Source organism: Oreochromis aureus, linkage group 14 (assembly GCF_013358895.1).
Source record: "Oreochromis aureus strain Israel breed Guangdong linkage group 14, ZZ_aureus, whole genome shotgun sequence".
In the NCBI taxonomy this organism is placed as follows: Eukaryota; Metazoa; Chordata; class Actinopteri; order Cichliformes; family Cichlidae; genus Oreochromis; species Oreochromis aureus.
In genome coordinates this window covers 40,461,373-40,485,950 of record NC_052955.1, presented here as the reverse complement: position 1 = coordinate 40,485,950, position 24,578 = coordinate 40,461,373, and the positions used below count along the sequence as shown (strand labels likewise).

The window sequence follows — 24,578 nt, the reverse complement described above, 5'->3', positions numbered from 1 at the left end:
CTCCGTGAGTGGTTTGCCGCAAGCTGAGTGACGCGTTAGCCAAAGTGCTAGCAGCATCCCCGACTAACAAATGCTTCGCGTCAGTGTGATATTTTAAGCTGGAAGTGCTTCGGTGAAAAGAAAATTCCTTCTTGCTCAATGTGCATATTACTTTCTGTCGGTCAACTGTTCCGTCTTGTTATTTTTTTAATACTCAAATTTCCCATCGAGGGGGCCAATGTGCGTTCCATTTCCTACAGTAGGTTTTCTACATTAAAACTTTAAAAACATCATCTTTAAATTTAATACTTAAAGCTGATTAACAGCAAATTTAAGAAAAGAGAATGCATTTAATATCAGGTGTCAGAATATGGGAAACCCACAAGTCTGCTAGCTTTGTGAGGAACCAAATGAACTTCCATCAGTGACACTCACAGTGTCCTTACTGAAAGCAGAAAAAGCAGAGTCATCCTGTTCATGGCTGATTCTTTTGAGTACATTAGTGAAACATGATACGTAACAAGAACACAACAGATGCTCTTTTTATTTGTGCTTAAGAAAAACTCAAATGTAAAAGACTCCTTTTAGAAAGAAAATATTTTCATATGCAGATTGATTATGTGCATCTGTTTAAAAAAAATCATCCCTCTAAGCCACTCATCCAAGTTCATCTGGTTTCACCATGCTATATATAACCATGCATATTAAGCTTAACTAAAAGAGTCAAAGGAATGATTTGAAAGACTGGACACGGTTATTTGCTGTTTTTTCCAGTCAGATAAAGTGATCATCTGTTACTGCTTACATTTTGATTGCCATTTGCTTCTGTTTTGCACAGAGTTAAACAAGCATGAAATGTCTGATTGCATCCTTTTTGCTGTTTCTATGGTACGTGTCAGAAGGACAGTATAAAATCAGGAGTCAGCATACAAACCAGCAGCATCTCAGAAGAGAGACTAAGCTACAGTAGGCTTAGCCACAGCCATGGATACTGTCAAACATCAGAAAAAGAATACTTCAGGTAAACATTAAGTTCTGCTAGCTGGACACACTAACATTATTTTGCTTAAATTATAACAGTGTCCTTTCTGATTATGTTTTTTTCCAACAGCACTCAAGAAATCTAGGTCTGCGAAGAACATCAATCATTACACAAATGTACGTGGTCTGCCTTCTATCGAGAAGATTGTGAGCTCAGTGGAGGACACCCCCAGGCCCATCAGCACCCAGATCATTGGTACAATCCCAGAATGGATCAATGGAAACTTCCTGAGAAATGGGCCCGGAAAGTTTGAGATCGGAAACCACAAGTGAGTGCTGCATCTTTGTGTGTTTATCCATCCGCTTCAGACATCATGAAGCTCACTCCTCTGCATTGCATCCATTTCTCAACAGATTTAACCACTGGGTTGATGGCATGGCTCTCCTGCACCAGTTCAAAATATCAAATGGGCAAGTGACTTACAAAAGCCGCTTCCTGTCCAGTGACAGCTACCAGACCAACAAGGAGCACAATCGCATTGCGATATCTGAGTTTGGGACTGTAACCATGCCGGACCCCTGTAAAAATGTCTTCCAGCGCTTCCTGTCAAGATTTGAATCACACAGTGAGTATCTCGAAGACAAAGCAGCCTGTTGATGCACTAGCTATAGAATAAATAATTCAAAGCTTTCTTTCCCTCTAGAGCCCACAGACAATGCCAACGTGAGTTTTGTGACCTACAAAGGTGATTATTATGTCAGTACAGAAACCAACATCATGCACAAGGTGGACCCTGAGACACTGGAGACGACTGAAAAGGTACCATGAGTGTAATGATATGCGTGCAGCTGAAGTTTTAGTGGCACATGTATCAAACTGTAAAAGTAGGTATAGAAGCAATAAAAACTGCAAACCTTTTGTGCCATTGCATTTATTTGTATTAGGTGGACTGGAGCAAATTCATTGCTGTGAATGGAGCCACAGCACACCCTCATACTGAGCCTGATGGTACGACATACAACATGGGAAATTCCTACACCTCGAAAGGTATTTAAGAAACATCAGATCCATTTATTTGGACACTACAGGTTAAGGATCAAAGTTCTAACAGTATCTGGCATGACAGGATCATACTACAACATTATCCAAGTGCCACCAACCAAGAAAACAGAAGATGAAACCCTGGAGGGAGCGTCAGTGCTGTGCTCGATTCCTTCAGTGGACAAGACCAAACCTTCATACTATCACAGCTTTGGTGAGCAAAATGTCTCACACAGTGAAGCATGCACATTTTGAATTTGGGAATAAAAAAGCACAGGTATCAGAATGGAGTGATACTCTGGTTTGAGGTGTAGAATGAAAATCATTTCGATCATTGGTTTTCTTATAGTCCTATAGTCTTACTGGACCTGAGTCCCGCTGCAAAGAATCATAACTACAAACTTCTTCTCATTTCATTATAGCGATGTCTGAGAATTACGTGGTGTTCATTGAACAGCCCATCAAGCTGGACCTGCTGAAGATTATGACAGGCAAGCTACGAAGAAAAAGTATCAGTGATGGCTTATTCTGGGACCCGAAACTCAACACAATCTTCCATTTGATCCACAAACACACTGGGAAGGTAGGACTCTAGTTGAATAAGTACCAATAAAGATTCCATATTTAGCAAGAAGATGGAGTACAAAATTTTCAAACAACATTAACAAGCTGCACCTATAAATTGCATGGATGTAATTCACAAAGACACTCAAGTGCTTTTAAGTGGTGAGTAATACCCCCACCAAACAGAAGCCTAAAGTTTTTCTAAATACTTTATTCTAGGCTATATTATTTATTTAAGAAATGCCCCATCTATATTGGGGCACTTGTTAGTCAGTGCAGCCAAATCTCTAACTCCAGTGCCCATATGGTGTCACAGAGCCCCAACAGCAGGATTTAGGTGGAAACTAAAAGACTAAAACTCTTAAAATATAACAGTGAATTTATTTACAGTAGAAATATTGCAACTAAAGTTTTACAAATTTACAGTGATGATACTGGTTCCCAATGGACGGGTGTGGACAGGTTTGATATGGGAAACACGAACGTCAATTCAAGTCAAAGTTTATTCATATACCACATTTTGAAACAACCTCCACTGACCAAAGTGCTGTGCAAGTTATATAAAATATACACTGTATAAAAACACTCACTAAATTAACAATAAATATAAACAAAAACTCAAATAAAACAAGGAAATAAAACTGTAATTGCATGAAAACCACAGTATTCTGTTCAACTAAACCTGAAAGCAAGCAAGAACAAATAGGTTTTAAAAGTGTTTTAAAATGATTGAGAGACTGGACAGCTCCGGTGTAAAAAGGTAAGTTGTTGCAAAGATTAGGAGACACCACCGAAAAGGCTCTATTGCCTCTGGTTTTAAATATGGATATCAGAATCTCCAGGAGCAGCTGGTTCGTGGACCTCAGACATTATGAACCTTCATATTTCTGCGAACATTTAGGTAAGCAGAAAAAAGACTGATCATGGGACCAATGAAATTTGGAGATAACTTTTTTGATTCAGTACATAATGGAATGTTCTTAGCAGACAACCAAATCTTTTGACCTAGTTGGTAGGATGTCTGTTTACAATTGGCCAGAGAAGCTTAGGCAGACTTTCAAAGGTGGCGGTAATGGCAAAGATGGTGCAGGTCAGAAGGAACAGAGAGCTCACTTTCAGTTGTGTTTAAGACTGGTGGTTGATAGCCAGGGGAGGCCTCGAATGATGACAGCCTGGTGGCAGATGAAGTCATACTATGAGCATACACTATCTAGGATAGCTGAGAACTCCAGAAGGAGTGGTTGGTGGAAGTGACACATCTGAGTGCAGCCTCCAGTTCTTGATTTGCTCGCTCAGTTTGGCCATTGGTCTGCGGGTGACAGTGACCTGGGCCCCAAGTTCAGCACAAAACTCCCTCCACACCCAGGAAGTGACCTGGGGCTGCTTCACGGCATCTTCTGGGATGTGGTGAAGCCGGAAAAGCATGGTCTGTGAGGACTGGCTGGACTCAAAAACAGGACTCTGAGCAGTCCTGCATTTAATTTAAAGCTGTTCTATAAACAGCTGTGTATATTTGTACATTTTATACATATATATATATATATATATATATATATATATATATATATATATATATATATATATATATATATATATATATATATATATATATATATATATATATATATATATATATATATATATTTCCTCTGTTAATACTGTCCATATGTATATAGTGCTGCAGAACTGTGCCCCCCCCCAGCATGTTTGCACTGAGTAGGAGATCCTCTGTATCTCATTGTACAACCATATAGTGACAATAAAGCCATTCTATTCTATTCTATTCTGCAGCAATGGAGGTTGACCAAGCCTTGAAAGCTGGTGCTACTAATCCCTACAGGTGTTCCAACTTTTCTGGATTACTTACAGTCCCCTCTGTCTGCATAAAAGCAGTGTTGGAACTAGGGGTGGGTTTTGATACTTGATTTTCCGATTAAAATCGATTCTAGCTTGAATAATGTGATATCGATTCATTAAAATCCTGAATAGATTTTTAAATATAAATTTATTTTGCCTGAAACGCCAGAATCTCAGGTTAAACCTCACAAAATTTCGACAAACACCAAACAGCTGAAACAATAAATGAGAGCAGGTACACGGATTCTGCACAAAGACGTAAACACATCAGAATCAGAATCAGTAAGATTTCTCACCCAAGTGCACGTACACGGACACGCCGCCGGGGGTGAAAGCCGACAGCTCACAGATTCTGATGCATCGGCGGGTCCACGCTTTGTGTTTACGTCTTTTTTTACGCTCGATTCTGCTTGAAGCTGTAGGCTTTGTCTCTCTCCAACCAAATATAACTGAACCAGCAGCAAAAGAAGATCCAAACTACGCCTCACATTTCGCTTCACATAAACATCGTCATTAATTCCCTCTTACTTTTGCTGTTTTGCTTCCACCACGATAAAATCACACTTCCTGCAGAGCTCTGTCTCTCTCTCTCAGGAATAGTTTCCCATCTAAAAATCTCTCTTTTCTGCATTATTCGCTTGCTTATTACGCACCAGTCTACCGTTATGTACAGCGCTGTCGGCCGCTGTGTTTGTTTTTGTTTTTAATTTAACTGACTTCCGACAACAAAGTCTCATTTCTGCTGTTCAATACTGAAGAAATTTAAACTTCTTTAACTTTTTTATGCAAAATTGCAAAACACTTAGCTGTGTCTTTAATAAAACCTCTGTAACTTTGCTGTGTTTCACTTCAGCAGCATCAGGTAATTTTTATATGTTCATTCATGGTTTTCTTCTGTTTTCGTTTTACTGCAGAATATTTTTAGGTGGTTATCTGCTATAAAAAGACAGGCCAGGAAAATCTCCTTCATGTTTTTCTGTGTTTTATGCTCTGTTATGCTCTGTTACCCAAATGCTCCGGTACCTCTTGCCAGAAGGCAACAAGGTGAAGAGTGTGTGAGAGGGCTGTGTGGGGTCCTCCACAATGCTGGTGGCTTTGCAGATGCAGCGGGTGCAACAGGTGTCTGTGATGGAGGGAAGAGGAGGCTCCAGTGATCTTCTTAGCTGTTCTCACTATCCGTTGTAAGGTACTGTGATCTTACCAGACAGTGATGCAGCTTCTCAGGATGCTCTCGATAGTCCTCCTGTAGAAGGTGATGAGAATGGCTGGTGGGAGATGGGCTTTTCTCAGCTTCCGCAGGAAGGAGAGAGGCTGTTGGGCCTTCTTAGTTATGGAGCTGGTGTTGAGGGACCAGGAGAGGCTCTCTGGCAGGTGGACACCAAGGAATTTGGTGCTCTTGACGACCTCCACAGAGGATCCATCGATGTTAAGTGGACAGTGATCTCCTGAAGTCAACAATCATCTCCTTTGTTTTGTCCACGTTCAGAGACAGGTTGTTGACTATACATCAGTCTGTTAGCTGTTGCACCTCCTCTCTGTACGCCGACTCGTCATTCTTGCTGATGAGACCCACAACAGTCGTGTCATCGGCGAACTTGATGATGTGGTTCAAACTGTGCATTGCTGCACAGTCATAAGTCAGCAGAGTGAACTGTGGACTTGTTTGGTGGTGGCCATGAGCTTGTCCCTCAAAGCAGATAATCACCCGCTGTTTAGAAATACTTTGGATTTAATGTAAGTGATGTTAACCAGAACCAATCAGTGTGCTGTAGAGTTGTGCCTATTTAGAGCAACACGACTTACTGATTGGCCTGAAAACACAAAATGCAGTGCAATTAATGCATTAACCCCAAGAAAAACAATGCAGTGGTTGCTAGTGTCAATCTTCCAAAATCATGTCAGCAGATCCATCCAGCTCACAAAGACGTACTGAAAACTCCAAAGAACATACTTGACAAATAATGTCATCCCCTACTACATATATTTTTCTAAAGTGAAAAAACTGCACTGTAAATGCAACACATCGCAGGGAAAATGTCACAGCTGATGAATTTAGTGAAAGACTTTATATGTAGCTTTTAGGAGACGCACTAAGGCCAAGTCAATAAACACATATTTTTCTGTAAAGGTTCATTCATAAAGATTAATTTGCAGGAATGTAGCACAATGTAAAGGTGATTAGTGTCTTAATTTTTCTTCAAGAGATATACTAAAAATAAAGATATATTTGGACGCAAAGATTTGTAGAAATGTGAAGATGTAAAAGCACAGCTTTATTTTCATGACAGTGCTAGAAAAGTGTTTTTGTCATTAAAAGTTAATGAATAATCGTGACTAATGACTGTGATCTGAATACTGATCATAATAATTGTGATAATAGTTTTGGCCATAGTTGTCCAGCCCTACATTGTAGTATGAGTGAAACATGCAAAAGGAATGCCAATTCCCACCTGACACCTGGTGCTCTGCTCTAGCCTGTAATATTAGGTCCCAAACGAACTTTACAGTAGCTACGCTTGTGACTGTTAGATAAAATGTTAGCTATGTTGTTTTTTCCTGTGTTTCATTGTGTTTAGAGTTAAGTAGTTTAGCTTTAGTTCAGTGTTTCCGTTGCTTTCTTTGGTTGTGACAGCTGTGACACCATGGGTGTAGTGGGTTGGAAACTCGTGTGAAGACCTGTGATGTGAAACCTTGTATTATGACTATTAGAGATGATAAGTGCTTTCCATAAATGTGACGATTCCTTTTGAACATTTAGTAACTTAAGATGGTTTGTTACATTTTTTTTTTTTTTTTTTGGAACCATTAGAAAGGTGAAAAAAAGTCAGATTAATTTAAATATTAAGTAAAATTATTTTAATATGAACTATAATGTAATCAATGAATGTAAACAGTGCCACGGTGCATTTCCATTCTTGTTTTTGTGTTTCAGGTAAGCTCCATCAAGTATCTTGCAAAGCCACTGTCAACCTTCCATCAGATCAATGCATTTGAGGAGGATGGATTCTTGATCATAGATTTGTGTGCATCAGATGATGGCCAGGCAATTACAAACTACAACATCCAGAACATGCGCAAGTCTGGAGAAGCTCTTGATGAGGTAAGTTAGTTAAGTAAAGTTCATTACTGACTTTGCTGTGCAGTTTATGGAAAATCCTTATGCTGCTTTTGGTTTGTCTGAAAAGATTGCTCATTGAAGTTAACTAGATCTTCCTCATCAGGTGTACAACACCTTGAGTAGAGCCTTCCCCCGGCGATTTGTGCTGCCTCTCAATGTGGGCCCTGACACACCCTACAACCAGAACCTGATTACCCGGCCGAACAGCATAGCTACTTCTGTAAGAATTGCCAAGAACAAGGTAGGGCATCCAGCATGATTAACGTACATGTATCAACTTTTACTGATGGTTTTCCCATTCTTATAGTTTCAGTTTTTTAATGTAAATATCTCACAAAAACAGTAGGATTTTACAGTCGAGCAATTTAAGGTAGTTAAAATGTACATGCTTTACCAAACCTACTGCTTCTTTCTTTAGAACTTATTTAAATTCTCTCTTCTATATAAATGCTTAATTGGACTTTCCCATTAAAATGTCAATATGTAGCACTTTCACTACCTGAATCTCAATGATTACCTTTTTTGCTTTTTGTTTTGTTTTTTAAAACCTGTGCAGGTGTTCTGTACCCATGAGGACCTCCATGGGGAGGATCTCCATGAATACGGAGGTCTGGAGTTTCCTCAGATCAACTATCACAAATTCAACACCCATCCCTACCGCTACTTCTATGGCTGTGGCTTCAGACACCTTGTAGGGGACACGCTGATTAAGATGGATCTCTGCGGAAAACGGATGAAGGCATGTTGTTTTATTGGAGCAAAGAAAAGAGAGCTCGCATTTCCAATCTGTGGAACAAGTTAACCCCCACAACTGAAATCAACAGTTTCCAGATAGAACCAATTATATCTGTTTATATTTTAGTTCATTCACAAAATAAATTTGCTGAGATTTAAATTTGTAATAACAAACGTATCAGACACTTACTGTGTAGTGACAACTGTGACATTTGAAAAAGCATTTAGAGAGCGCAACTCACCCCAAAGGGGAAAGAGCTATATTAAAGCGTTTTAAGATAAGATAAGATAAGATGACCTTTATTAGTCCCACAGGTGGGAAATTTGTTTTGTTACAGCAAAAGTGCAAAGTTATGTAGCAGAAATTAGAAAACACTGGAATGCAATAAAATACAATAAAATAAAATAAAATACTATATACAATAGAATAAAATAGAATAGAATAATATATACAACAGAATAAAATAGAAATACAAATACTATATACAACTGAGTAGGAAAATACAAAAATACAACTTCGTCAGAAGAAGAATTGCACATATAGGAGTCTTATTGCACATGTGTGGGTTTGTGTGTTTGATCAGTTAAAGTCTTTGTTGTGGAGTCTGACAGCAGTGGGGAGGAAAGACCTGCGAAATCTCTCCGTCCCACACCGTGGGTGCCGCAGTCTCCCACTGAAGGAGCTGCTCAGTGCTGTCACAGTCTCCTGCATGGGGTGGGAGATGTTGTCCATCAGGGATGACAGCTTAGCCGCCATTCTCCTGTCACTCACCACCTCCACTGGGTCCAGAGGGCATCCTAGAACAGAGCTGGCCCTGCGGATCAGCCTGTTCAGTCTCTTCCTGTCCCCAGCAGAGATGTTGCCGCCCCAGCAGACCACACCATAAAAGATGGCTGAGGCCACCACAGAGTCATAGGTCTTCAGGAGTGGGCCCTCCACTCCAAACGACCTGAGTCTCCGCAGCAGGTACAGCCTGCTCTGCCCTTTCCTGTAGAGGGCGTCAGAGTTATGAGTCCAGTCCAGTTTGTTGTTCAGATGAACACCAAGGTACCTGTAGCTGTCCACAGCCTCAATGTCCATACCTTGGATGTTCAGTGGTGGTTTTATGCTGATGTCAGCCTTGGTAATATAGAAATCTAGTGTAGTATATTATTGTAGTACATTGTAGTATGTATATGTATATGTAGTAACTTTTTGTGTCATTGTGAAATTATATAATGTTGTATTGAAAAACAACAGGCCTAGTAATATACCAGGCCTCCCCCCAGGCCTGGTATATTACTAGTATAAGACTGAAGACAATCCATAAAAATTGTGGGTAATATGGAGTTAACAAACAGTAAACAAAGTTAGACTGGACTGTCCCACAGGTATTGAGAAAACATTGTTATTGTGATTTTTCTTTTATCGTCATGAGTGTGATATAAATGTGATATTGTCACAGCCCTGGTGTGTAAATGTTCCCTCACAGGTGTGGGAACATCCTGGTCAGTATCCATCTGAGCCGGTCTTTGTTCCCTCTCCTAATGCTACAGAGGAGGATGATGGTGTCATCATGTCTGTGGTCATCACTCCAGACGAGGTTAGTCAGGCTCAGCCATTTTAAACAGGGTACTCTTTATAGATACAGTTAGTTCTTTACCCATGTCTCTGTTCTCTCCAGGACAAGAGTACATTCCTTCTGGTGTTAGATGCCAAGACATTTGAGGAGCTGGGCAGGGCGGTGGTACCTGTCAACATCCCCTATGGCTTCCACGGGACATTCAGTGCCACAGCTTAGACATCTGATGGATGTACATGTGACTTCACAGGGACACACCTACACTGTGTACATGTTGACTTGAGAGCAAAGACCCTCACTTAAAGAATTCCTTTATTCTCATGGCATAGTGATATCTCTGTTAAAGCATATATACTTTTTTCAGACTTGAGGTTTTATTAAGTGTCGATATAATCTGCGTTGAAATACAATCTTTTGTTTCTATTGTTTTTCCTCAGTTATCTTTTGATATGTGGCAAAATGAAAGTACTGAGGGTTTTTATAATATCTGCTATTTCATGCATTGTGATTGCTATAAAAAAGTAAAACTGATTTTATGACACTGGAAATACACACTTTGACACAGGACACATGTTGGAGAAACCTCTGTGACTTTAAAACGTACAATTTCAGAAACATTCACGACTCACTCAGCATTTTGTCAATAAATGAAGCTGAATTTAAACACCTGGTAACAATATTTATTCTCATAAGAAATGCCTGGGGGCACCCTAAGATCAAAAACGCAGAAAACAAAACTGCATTTTTGCAGCATTTTGCTTCGAACGAGGATAAACCCAGCAAAGCTTTGTGTACAGTTTTTTTTTTTTTACAGTCATGAGGTTAAATTAAATTTCATCTATGTTTTTTTTTTTTTGCTTTTTTGTTGTGAAGAAAATTCTAAAATACATATTTTATAATAATGTATTTGGTCAGATTTGAGTTTTCCAACAAACTGAATTGTAAACCTTCAATAATCAAAGTGTCACCATTATGTGTGACTAAAGACACATTTGACTCAAACCCAGAACAATAACATATTTCTTCAATGTACTTAATCAGCAGCACAGAACACTGGGAAAAAACATTTAAATCTTAGAATCCAGTTCTACTTTAGTACATGAATAAGTTCACTACACAAACAAAACTGTTCACAATGTCAAACAAAAAGGTGTGCTCCCTCACACAGGTGACAGGGCAGGCAGCACACTAACCCTTCAGTTTATCAGAAATAAGAGCCAGTGTTTCCTTCAGATGTTTCTTCTTCTCTTTGAGGTGAGCTTCCAGGTTTCGTGCTTCAGCCAAAATGGCCTCCAGCTCCTTCATCTGTGAGGCGTCTGCAGCAGCTCTCTCCCTACAGCAGTGGACAAACACTGACCATGAAGCTGTGCAACAACAAAAAGCAATCAGTCGTTTTAAGCTAGCATTAATTTTGGTTTAGATTGGAACAGGATGAAACGCTTCACTTCAGTGACATTATCATAAATGACAAATTTAGTTGCTTCTCTGAGCTCTAAGCTAAGTTCCATCTTCCTCAGTCACATTTTTACCTTCTAATTAGACATTTTGTATCAGCCCATGCCCCTAATTTCATTGTTAAGCAAGACATATACAGCCCGCTTCGATCTTAAGTGGGCCGGACCAGTGAAACTCTGTCAGTGTCAAGTTACATGTTTAGCTGTTTTTCTACATGATATTATATAATTACTTTATTAAGTCTACTTATAAAAAAAAAAAAAAAAAAAAACTGGTGGAAAGTTAAAAACAGAAACTTTTCTGTCATTTCACCGTTTAATGAATTTGTGCAGTATGAAGTGGAGGCTTTTATTAGTAGGAAAAGGTGTAAAACTTACAAAAATACAGTTAAAAGTCCAACATTTGTGTTTGTGGTGAGCAGCCGATCAAACAAGGTAAGAATTTTAAATGGCTTCACGTGCACATTCAGCCACTGAGACTCATTTCGACACTGAGCCATGGCTCTGTGCTACATGCACACATTTCTGCATCGCTGCCATCAGACACTTTGTATGTAGTTTATGTCATTTATACATTATGTATACATTATGTCATTTTGGGGCGACCGTGGCTCAGGGGATTGGGAAGCTCATCTGTTGCCGGTTCGATCCCCCGGCTCTCTCTGTCCTGGGCAAGATACTTCACCTACCGCCTACTGGTGTTGGCCAGAGGGGCCGATGGCGTGATATGGCAGCCTCGCTTCTGTCAGTCTGCCCCAGCTGTGGCTACAACTGTAGCTTGCCTCCACCAGTGTGTGAATGTGAAAGTGAATGAATAGTGGAATTGTAAAGCGCTATATAAATGCAATCCAAACCAATTTTCAATACTGAACTGTAACTTTAGTCTTTGTAAAGGAAGCCATTTTTATTCAGTGTTCTCATAAAAGCCTTCTATGGATTTGCTACTACTATGGAGAACATACATGAGCTTTAAGCCCCGGAGGAGTTTGGAACCTTTTGTCTCCACGATGAGAACCACTACACTTGCTGACTTTGGAACATCTGCCCTCTTCCTTCCTCCACGTAATGGTATGATCCCAGTCCGTCTTTGCATGTGGCCACATGGTGTGCCCATCAAAGTAAAGTCTAACCTCTGTCTGCATGGATTCTCAGCAGGGCCGAAGATTTGGCTCCCACATAATAACCGACATATGAAATCATCTCACGGGCTGGATATAACTGTATCACAGGTCAGATGTGGCCTGCCGGCCGTAAGTTTGGCACCCCTGAGTTATACACTCTATGCTCTATTCTTGGTAGATCCAAACATTTCATTTTGTGGTTCATCAAAGTTTTTGTTACACCAGTTACTGCCAGTCAATTCAGGGAAGTCTGACTCAGTGAACTAGGTGGTGCAATTTCATATGCCTGTTAAGCTCTTCTGTCAATTCCAGGTACAGGTTAACGCAGTTTAAAGTTTTGTATAGGCTTCATAACAGATTTCTGCCTCTGTCTCCCCCGTGTGTGGTAAATGCAGTATTGCACAGTCACAGTCTTGGCCAGGACATATTTGATTGGTTCCCCAAACAGTGCAACTCGCCCTTTCACCTGGACTGTAACCTGGCCAAAATTGACTGCTCGTATGAGACTGGGCCTTTCTCGTCCCTTCAGAGGCGAGCTCCAAGGCCGGGCACGATCGCTCAAAAACACTGATTCTATTCGAATGGAAATCAGCATTACATCCCTGTTTTAAAAGGTCACGTAACGAGCTGCTGCTTGTGACTAAACTTGAACAGACTTGGTGCGGTAAAGGCACCAAAGGTATATTCTTTTATCTGGATACTGCCAGGCATCCAGTGCTGTTCTGCTACAGTAACAGTCAAAGGTTTGGACACACCCATCAGGATAAAGCTGGTGCTGGTAGGGTACTACATTCAGCCATGTTTAATTGGCATCATGGGGAAGAATCAGTCTTGACTTGTTTAAATACCTTAATGTTTCAGCAAACTCCGAAACCAGCACGCTGAACACCTTGCTCACACCTGTAACACAACAAGCAAATCCATGTTAGGCGTGCTGCAAATGTCTTTGCTTAGCTGTCATTTCACCATTTTTTCAGTATGTTTTTAATGTGAATACGTATATAAATACGAGCAGGTATCGTTGCAGAAATTTGAAATCAGGCGGCATGACTAATGGAACAATTGCACTAAAGCACGTATCTGCTGACATCATTTCAGAACAGCTAAAAGATGTGAGCTGTTATCAGTTAATATCTAGAGTCTTACTACTTCCACTGAAAGGTCAATAAATTATATCCTGTTTTTAACACAATCACATCCTGTTTATGAAGCAGCCTCACTCTAACTTCCTGTGGCATCACACTGCCAGCCAGAGAAAAAAAAAGAAGTGTGTTTGCTTTTCTTTGCACTAAAGTAACCAAAAAGTTACCATACATATTAAATTACTATGTTACCATACACAACACTACACCATTCACACTTTTGCATAACTGGCATACCTGCAGCTATAGTCTCAAATGGATTGGCTGACTCCAAAGAGGGGGCCTTCTTTTTCTTTTTCTGTGGAGAGTTCTCTTCATTTACATTTGCACATTCCATCTGTAGCAATGAGGGAAAAAACTGATGACACTAAAATGTTTTCATGCATTCAAACATCAACATAGCAGAGTTTCTCCTGCTCTGGAGAGTGACTATGTACACAAGTAGGTCTGGGCCATATTATACAGTTCACGGTAATACCGGTATAATGTTGGGCAATGATAAGAAAATGAAATATTGCGATAGAATATGGGTAAAACGTGCATGCGCAGTGCCTTTGTTTTCATACGCACATGGTGGAAAAAGCATGGCGGCGACGGAGAATGAGAAGGGCGAAAGTGGATCGTTGAATGAAACAGATGAACCAGAACTGGTTTGTAAAAATGCTGCAACTTCAGTGGTGTGGAACTGGTTTGGCTTTCGTCCGTCAGATACACACCAAAGCACATTTTTTTTGGTAGAGCTTACAAGCGGGCCGTCGTTATTATTATTATTAATCCTTTAATTTTCTCAAAAATCGACAGTGCCCCTTATAATCTGGTGCATCTAATGTATGAATTCTGGTTGTGCTTACTGACCTCAAACTGATTTTATGTGGCACACGGCGCTCAAAAATCTGTCAAAGTTGTTTTAGTGCGACTTTGCTAAGCTACGAAGCTGCACTGCTTGATGGATTGTTGGAGCATTACAGCTACCGTAGGCAGGAGCCTCGCAGAGTAATATTACCGTATTGTGTGTGTATAAGGAGCCCAAAATGGCTCCTGTTAAGAGACATGCTCGCCGTCACGCAGTAGAACATGGGGAATAGAGCAGCTGTGAGAGAATTCAGCATTAATGAATCAATGGTACAGAAGTGAAGGAAGCAAGAAGACTGAGTTGAGTAAAGTTTGACTTCTCTGACTGTTTGGTTTTGCTTAATGCGCCTTATGGTCCGAAAAATACGTATTTGACTTATTTATTTGGCACACTGCAGTTTCATGTTGCAAAGCAGCTCTTTTGAACTTGTGTGGATATTATACATGGTTATGCTGAGGATATGTCGGCCCGTTTCCACTGGAAATGCCTTTTGGTTAAACTTTCAGTGAGGAATTTGCACTGTTACATTTTTATATAACTTTAATGGACATAAAAATCAGCTGCTTGTTTAAGTGAAAATACATTGATGGCTTTTTGCACTAATAAAGTTGTGGAGTTGTAAAGTATTTTGTTTGCATCAATTATATTATCAGTCATATTGTTATCGCAAATTTTCAAATACATATCGTGATAAATATTTTTGGCCATATTGCCCTGCCCTATACACAAGCATAATTTGTCCACAGTGAAATGTTTTAAGGAAGAATAAGACTCCCAATCTACATATCATTTTTCACACATACCGTGAACTTTTCTAGATTGACATCTCTCCATGTAATGGAGCATGATCCTGCCAGCAGAGTCTCTGTGAGGTCCAACACCATGAATGTGAGAAATTTGCGGTGAATAAGTGATGATCATGGGACCTGCTTCCCTCACCAAAAGCAGAGTGTTTCCAGTCTCTAAGGCTACTCATTTAAAAAAAAGTGGTGCAGGGATAGCTCAGTAGGTAGAGTGGTGTCCCCATGATCGGAAGGTCGGGGGTTTGAATCCACTGAACGGCTACCCTGAGGTACCCCTGACCTAGGTACCGTCCCTACACACTGCTCCCCAGGCGCCCAATGGCTGCTCACTGCTTCACAGAGTGAATGGGTTAAATGCAGAGAGGAATTTCCCCATGGGTATCAATAAAGTATAAAGTACACATTACTCTGGACAATGACTCTCCTGCCACTGTAAGGAGTTCATGTGGGAAAACAGCCTGAGATGAACAATCTTACTGACACAATTGGATCAGAATTACACATACAGAATATTAAGAACGGCCTAACGAACAACTGTCTTCACACAGCTCCCAGCACAGCTGATATTTTTAGACTGCTACTGTGACGCTCTTTTAAGCTTGTTGATTTATCTATGGTCCTTCATTGTGCAACATCACCTCTGTTTCAAACTGGCCTGAACTTCATGTGAAGGGTTTGTTCCCCGGTTTGAGACAGTCATCGAGCCTCAAGGACCTGAGGGAGGAAATTCAAAGGCAACACCTGAACAGTAGCGCGTGCCACAGTGGCATCGTCATGCAGGAAGACAGACCACACCGGAACAACCATCTCAACCACTCATCAGATTTGCTTCCTTTTCACTCTGTCCACTTACCAAATATGAAAGTCCTTTTTAAAATGTCACTAATGTCACACACTCTGTGTGACTGAGGAAAAGACTGATCACACTGAAATATTTGATGCTTCCAAAAATCAAAGCAAGCTTCCTCCAGGCTCAAATGGGCCTGACTGTATCCACGATCAGTCCATACTGAAACCAAAACCCATCTCCTAAAGGAGACACAGCATGCATTACAGAGGCACAAGATAATACCTTCAAAAGGAGTGGATCTAAAAACACACTGAAAGGAAGAGCAGCCAAATTTGATGTAAAACGTTCCACTAGAAAGAATTACATGCATATCAAGAGACAAAAACATTTACAAAGATTTCGGGACCCTTTTTCAAATTTTAAAAGATGTGGCCCTAATAATGAGTCAGTCTAATAAATGATTCATGTAAATCATGCACCGCTGGGTCTGCTGTCATTTTTGAATGGACACAAATATTAAAATTTATTCTCCGGATTTCCATTTTTTAAAGAAATGAGTTTTGGGCTGCTATTGGACAGCTATCCTCACCTCCTGAGAGCTCGTCTGTCTCAGCCCGTTGTTGTTACTGTTCACCATCCTCATGTTTAGTGCTGCTGGCATCAGTTTTCCTGCCGTTGCTCCTGCGTCCTCCATTGTGAGACAACAGAACTGGAAATGGAAAATCTGACATTTAAAAAAACAAACAAAAAAAAAAAACAAACACTCAGCTTTGTCAGCATCAAACAATGTTACAGTATAGTTTGAATTAATGTGGGTTTGTGTTTTGATACATAAAAATGACAAATCAGCCACACCATAATAGAATCAGCTAGGGCTGTTCGATATAATGATATATATCGGATGACGATATAAAAACGTCTATCGTTTCATTTTACGCTATCGTTTGTTTCGTGGTGTCGCAAAATAAACTGTTTACGGCAATATTTTTTCATTATTTTGATGGTCACTGTAGTGGCTATATTAATTTCTTAAAGTTCTCTCTCTCTCTTATATTTAATATAACCACACTACAGACGGACAAGCGCCTGTTTTTATGCGTTGTTGTTAGCAACAACGACGGTAACACCATCGCGTGTCCGCTTGTTTATGTTCCACATAAACCTTTCACAATAAAGCTCAAGATCCTGTTGAGACTTTTCAAAATAAACTGAATCAAGTGAAAGAGCAGATTATTTACGGATGAGAAGCAAAAAAGAGCCGTCAGGTGCTAAAAAATAAACCTTAGACTCAAACGTTAGAACAGGCTTTTCCCCGCAGCACGCTGTGTAATACTCAAAGAAAACGGCGGCCGTTACAACTTATGTCTAAAAATGTATCGTTTCATGCATCAGTTAAAACACTGGACTTCAGCTACATGACGCGCAGCTGGAAACACTTCCCCCAAGTCGAGCTGCCCGAGATTCACAGAATTTACAGAAAATGTTAAATTTTTGTGATTTATATCGTTATCGGGACGATAGAATTCTTATATCGGGATATGAGATTTTGGTCATATCGCACAGCCCTAGAATCAGCCAATTAAAATATTGTCCAATTAAATGAAATAAACTCCCAGCTTATTTATATATTAATATTCATGCATTTCTTTTAATTGAAATTTACACAGAAAACTACTAATTAAACCCAGTTGTTACTGATACTGGATCCCACAATGAAAAACACTGGTATCTTTCTTAGATAGTGTTAAAATACCACCGTCTGTTTAAAAGGTGACCTTTGCGAATGCTGCTTTTGGCTAACAATTCATAAGTCTGAGACCAACACAGTATGTCAAGCACAATGTAGTCAGTCTCTTTGATTCCTCTGTACTGTGACGAGGACATCCTGAACCTTCTGCCCATATTTGTGTTGGTTTAAATAACACATGACACTAGCTTTTTTCCCCCCCAAACACTGTGCATTGCAGCTTATAGCATCAGGAGCTCTCAAGTGATAGTTTTTTTCAGATATCATGTCTGTACGGTTTTTAAAATATGAGATTGTTAGCTTCAGTTTAGTAGGATTCAGAAATGTACAATAATGTTAACCCCTTCTAATCAAAGCTTTCATTCAGCGTCCATTATGGTGGACGGCACGACTTCCTAACTCCTGTTTCCAACCCATGTTCATGCTTCAGGAAGCAGACGGCTGAGAAAGGCAGAGAGCATTTGTAAAAGGGGAGTCAGACTTACAGTGGGCAGGGAATGAGGTGGAGGAGGCCATGATTTCTTAAACTATTTACTCTGTTGATTTATAGAATTAATATTTGCTAAAAGTGCAGTACTGTATCTTTCTTTACTTTAGAAAGTCAACAACTCTACTGAAATTGGGTTGAAAGACTTTCTAACACAAACAGGAAAACAGGAGAAACTGGCCACAGTAACCAACACTGGATTACATTTAAACCCTAATGAGGTAACCAGGTTTCTGAAAATGTCAAAGTGAACAAACCACAGGGAGGTGCTTCGCTGTAAAAACAGCCCAAAAACTCTTAAGCATATTTAAGCTTGTATGTTCATATCAATGGCCTGATTTGGAAGTGGCAGAGGCAGGAAGTAACAAAGTATTTGTACTTTGTTACTGTACTTAAGTAGAACTTTCTGTTATCTGTACTTTGCTTTAAAAGAGGCATATGCAAACATATGTGTTCATCTTAAATGAAAGGAACAATGACACATAAAAAGACAGTCCTACTGGTGTTTCCATCACCTGTGCTGATCACATACAAAGGGATGAAAGAGGCATAAAGACAATTTATCCTTAATCTAAAGTGCTATACAGGGCTGAGGTGATAAAGTAGGCCAAAAGGAATAAGGCTTTTAAAGTGGCAGGTAATTTAAAATGCAAAGTTTCTAACAACTCAACAAATATCAGCAATTACACAAACTGTTTCTACGTACTCTGTCGCACAGTGTGCATGTTAGCTAAAGGTACCGCTGCTGTATTTACAAGCAGATGAGGAGAGCTAAATTTACTCAGAGATGGAGACAGATATGAGAACGACAGGAGATGACAGGAGGAACAAAGTTCTATTTAAAGGTATTTGATAAACAGGAAATTTAAAGCTTACGTGTAATGTCATCAGCTTTAAATCAGATATTGGATCTGTATGGTGTGAAGTTGATTTTTTAAAAATATTGTGAAACATCCTGAAGTGTATACTTTGTGTTATTCAGTGGTTGTATGAAAACACCCAGCAGTCTAGCACAGGATAAACAGGTTAACTTGCTGTATTGTGGTAAATAAACAGTAAAACACAGTTTTACTGTGTATGTGTTGGACTGGTACACGGTGGCTGTATTGTTCATGGTCAGAGTTAAGTTAGATCAAGTGTAACAGAGATGAATTTGAATTTAAGCTGATGATGTGTATATTTGCCTCATATGCAGACAGTATAAACCAGGGGTCCCCAATCCCAGTCCACGAGGGCCGGTGTCCCTGCAGGTTTTAGATGTGTCCTTGGTCCAACACAGCTGATTTAAAAGGATAAATTTAAATTTAAATCAGCTGTGTTGGACCAAGGTCTAAAACCTGCAGGACACCGGCCCTCGAGGCCTGGAGTATGACACCTGTGGTGTAGAGGGTGAAGATCAGCTAAGACAGATGGTGAAATACTCGGTTAAATCTTGTTGAATTCAGTTGTGCAAATCCACAAAAAGCAGTAAACCTCAGAGCAGCAGCAGCACGGATTAGCTGATCTCAGCCTGTACAAAAATCATCTGTGTGAGCTCTCAATACAAATGAATGCGAGTTGTGATCCTTTTCCCCACACTGAGCCACTACACCTGATCTCAGGGTTCCCCCACCTGCTGAATCCCACTCTAACCCCTGATGACACTCATTTTTCTGTTTGGGTGTGGAGGAAAAGTAAAAAAAATAATAATATTAATATTATTTTATAATGACATTAATAAAGCACAAGGTTCAGTTAGCTTTGTACAAAATTAGCTGGTAGAAACATCCTTCAAAGAGCTACTTCTTACTTTCTTTAAGTATTTTTTTAAGTATCTTCAGTTAAGTAAAGATTATCTGTACTTTTGCACCTTTGATACAGCAAATTCATTAAATGGATACAGACCTTCAAGATTCATCAAATTAACAAATGCGACCTCTGATAAGGGGAAAAGAGTAATTCCCTTTGGAAAGTGAAGCCTCTCTTAAACGGACCGACAAGGCTGTGTCTCTATTTGTCAGGAGACCAAAGATATATCCCGTCCCCACAGCTGCAGAGCCCTGTCTTACACAATGCTTAGTTTCCATTACAGACTTCAGCTGGTGGCACTTTGCTCCAGCTCAGGCGCTTTGAAAGCTGGGACCTTCTTCTCTCAGCTCTCTCACCTTCCTCATTAATCACAAAGCTCAACTGTGAGAAGTTATTAGTTAAAACTCAGTTTAGCAAAACCTTGTTTTTTCTGGTTTAGCGAGTTAGCCTAGCTGCTAATAGCTACTTAACAGCTACTTTTGCTAAGATTTAAAAAAACAAACAGAGGTAACAGGCACTTACAAGATGTTCAGGATCTATGTTGAAGAGTTAAATATCTTCATGTAGTCGTTGAAAAGATGTCAGAAGAACTGTAAAGTAAGTTACTCCACTGCTAATTTGTATATAGTCCAATTAGAAGTTGCTGTCACCAGACGTAAAAGTCAAAGAAAGTACCGCGCGTCTGATGAACAATCGCTGCTCCTGGGAAATGTAGTCCAAAGTGTAGCATAAACAATAAATAGCAGACTAAGAGTGTGAAGGAGGTGAGATTTCATCAAGAAATGCTGAAAAAACACATTCATTTAACATCCTTTGCTTATTTTGCTTATAATGTAATATATAGTTGTAGCCCTTAATCTTTTCTGCTGTTCCATAAATATACTGCTGACATCGCACATTCAATCAGTATATTAAAGAACTTTATCACATCAAAGACATTAAGAGAGAGAGATGACACTCAAAGAATCATGAACTTTTTGAAGTTTTCATGTCCTGTTGAACCCTAAAATTAAAGTTAATTTTTATAATGTTTCAAATTTATGACCCAAATACTGCAAGTGCTTGAACTTACTTATGTAAGGGCCAATGAGCAACACTAAGTGAGAAAAGGTGACAAACCAGTATAGATTTCAGTGTAGCTGTGTAAGTAATTACAGTCACATTCTTCTTAATCATTGTTTAGTGATTAGATTCCTCATAACATACTGTAACGACACAATATGGTGATAACACATCAAAGCTCTAATTCAAAGCTAACAACCATTAATTTAAGCTAAAAAAAAAAGACAAACTGTCTGCTGCTTATCCGTGGACATGAGGGGTACCTTCAAATCTCTTCATTTAGCCTGGGTGAATCAAATCAATGGAATTATACAGAAGAAGATTAGAGCTGCCTGTGAGTGAAGTGTGTATGGGATGAAGCTGCTGAGGTGGTGGATTTAAGTGCAGATCAATGCTGCTGCCGTGTGGCAGGAGAGTAGATTATGACATTGTACAGATAAAGCAAAGACAGAAAGTACAGTTAGAGATGTGCTTTAAAATGGCTAGGCTGTGGTAATGATGCTCAACTGCTTCCTTCCATCTTTAAACAAAACTCACCAGTAAACATGACTTAGACTTAGAGGGAACTCTTGGTCTCCATCTCTTCAGTATCTGATATAATATTTAATGTAATTAACCTTTTTATTGTTATTGTTAGTAGTATTTTGGCCTTTCTGTATTGACTGGGATCAATATCGTGTCACTCTCAAGTTTCTTTATAAAAGGGGGGGTCAGATACAGTACTTCCACCCAAGACTCTGCAGTTTTATATTTTAATTCTTCAATGTAGACCCACAACGACAATGTGTCCAAAACAAAAAAGGAATGGTTCTCACAGTTATATTACACAGTAGTTACTCACTTTACTGCAAAATTGGGCAGGAATGAAGTACATTTCAAGTACAAATTAACCCCCCCAGCATCTGTAATATTTCGTTTTCATAGAAATAGAGTAATAGTGTATCTCAAAAGGATGTGTAGTACATTTCCACAGTAGCAGCTGTTATCTGGCCAGCTTCACTAGCAGATGGTGTCTTGTGTTTCCAGCTGTAATGATGGGAGCTAGTAAAGAGCAGACCACCTGTTCTCACTCGCAGGTGTGAAACTGCTGACATCTGCACCTTCTCACTCTCACAAGAGCCACGACCTCCGTTGTCTCTATTTGACATCTCTTTTTTGTAACGTAAAGTTTTGTGCAGCAGCTGAATACAATCATCTGATCAGTCATTGTCCACTTTATATTTATACATATTTATATATGTAAGACACAGTGCTATTATGTCACCACTCAGTATTTTCTGTAGTCAAGTATTCCAGCGATTCATGCACGTAATTGCAGCTTGTCTCATATTTGTGTAGATGTTGATTCGATGTGTTTAGAGACTTTTGACCTGTTTTTGGACGTTTTGCTTCCCCTGTGTTTGTTTCCTGCCTCCATGTTTGTTTACTTTGGATCTTTGGCTTTCTCTGTAACTGCTACCTGATTACTTGTATTAACAATATGGCTGCTGTTGCCAGGCAGCTGAGGAGAATGTTAAATGCTGCCTTGTTACAGTGGACGGATGCAGCTGCTGATTTGGCCAAACTTTCTATTATGTTGTAGCTGGAACTGTAAAAGCAAATTCAGACCAAACAACAACAACAACAACAACAAAAATGCTAAAAATGTTATTTAAAATGATCAGGTGGAAATTATTAATAATTAGAGAAAATAAAAAAATACATGGTTTAAAAAAATAATACCTTCCATCAATTCGAAGATTTTATATCAGAGCATAATGAAAAAAATATTCTAGTCATTATCAGGTTTTAAAATGAGATCAATAATAAGACATTACATGTCACATCATGTCTCTTAAGGTCCTGCCACAGCACTGCAGTCAGGTTTGAAGTCTGGACTTTGTTTGCACAACTCTGATTCTAGTCTTTTTCAGCCATTCTGCACAGACCACATCAATGCCTTTGCATAAATGTTCAGATTTCCTGCAGTTCTGTTCTTCCATTGAATCAGTGTTCAGCTGAAACTCAGGTGGATTTGATGGAGAAACAAACATGGCTGTGTCTCACACTGTAGCTGTTTACACATGTGCACTACAGCCCTGAGCCTTTGGAGAAATTACACTGTGGAGGTTGAAGTAAGAAGGCAAACGTCACAGCCAGATCAGGCATTAAACGATCTGTACCCCGCCATCTCCTTAATGTTCTACTTCCTGCATGCTCTACAAAGGAGGCTCCAGGGGTGATAATACATCTAGAGCTGATTGTTTGCTGTACAAAAAGAAGAAAAGAAATGTGTTGATCCAACACAGATATGGTAAACACTGGTCTAATAGAATTAACTGGAATTATCTGAAAAATAAAAGGGTTTCCTCAGCTTGAGCCTACACAGTTTAGCACCGTGCACTTATCCAGTTCACAGTTACTAAATATGGTAACGTCTCAACATTAGAATAAACTTTGAATGAATGGACCCACATGCAAAAAAACAACATTAGTTCAAAAGACTTATTTGCAGAGGCTGATTGGAGCAGTAAATTATTTTTGCAAAATGCTAGTGAGTGGGCAGGTGAACTGTCAAAGTCCAATACCAGTGAGAGAAGAGTCCACAAAAACCTTTCAGTGAAGTCATGAAGATCTGAAGTACACATCAAGCTGTTCCTAAAGTTGGAGAGAATCAAACAACCCATGTGTGAGGGTGCTGGGGAGCGTCTCCCTCACTGAGGTGAAGCATGCACCCACAATGTCTGACAGGAAGTTTTGATTTTGTTAAGCTTTTGTTTTAACTTCATTAACCACTCTCTCTCTCTCTCTCTCTCTCTCTTTTGACGTCAACTTCCTGAAGGCCTGAGTCATGGAGTGCACACATGATTACGGTCTAATGATGTTCACCTGAAACGAGTTCTCCAATTAACCACTGATAGTGGGTTAAACCATCAGATGAGACCGGGGGGGCTGAATTTTCAGTTTGATTTGATTTAGTTAGTTTGTATATTATTTAGCTGGGGTGTGTTTGTAATCAGATACACATGAGGTGTGTTAGAATAACTGCAGTATTTGACTATACAGGTTTTTTTTAGCTGGACTGTGTCGGGGGGAAATCTTTTAAATTTTATTGGTGGTGGTATGACCACCATCTATTTGCTGGGTTGCTCATTTTTAGATGTGTTGCTGGTGAGCATGTTAAACCTCTGTACGTGGAAAAAAAAGAATATATTCAAAACTTTGAAAAACGACTGAAGGCTCGTGTAGATGTCTTTTTCCCATCTGGTCCCCTTCACATGACCGTTTCAACACATGAAACAACAGTATAGCTAACATTAGCACTGCTGCAGCTGAGCAGTCTGAAGGTGGATGGGAGTAGCCGCTCTTGTAATGAGGAATTACAATAAATAAAGGAAGTTAGCTGCTTCATAATGACAGCAACTTGATACACACACACACACACACACACACACACACACACACACACACACACACACACACACACACCAACAGCACAGTTAACCTCTTAACA

At 39.6% G+C, this 24,578-nt stretch overlaps 1 protein-coding gene across 1 annotated transcript; it reads left to right on the top strand.

Moving 5' to 3' along the window:
- The first annotated feature begins 929 nt into the window (after nt 1-929).
- Nucleotides 930-10,959, top strand: LOC116330510 (beta,beta-carotene 9',10'-oxygenase-like). Its single transcript, XM_031752858.2, has 12 exons — nt 930-1,000; nt 1,091-1,289; nt 1,375-1,586; nt 1,665-1,780; nt 1,906-2,008; nt 2,088-2,216; nt 2,425-2,585; nt 7,356-7,523; nt 7,645-7,782; nt 8,098-8,280; nt 9,749-9,859; nt 9,941-10,959. The coding sequence occupies exons 1-12, from the start codon at nt 964-966 to the stop codon at nt 10,055-10,057; spliced, it is 1,674 nt and encodes a 557-aa protein (XP_031608718.1). The 5' UTR covers nt 930-963; the 3' UTR covers nt 10,058-10,959.
- Nucleotides 10,960-24,578: the final 13,619 nt, after the last annotated feature.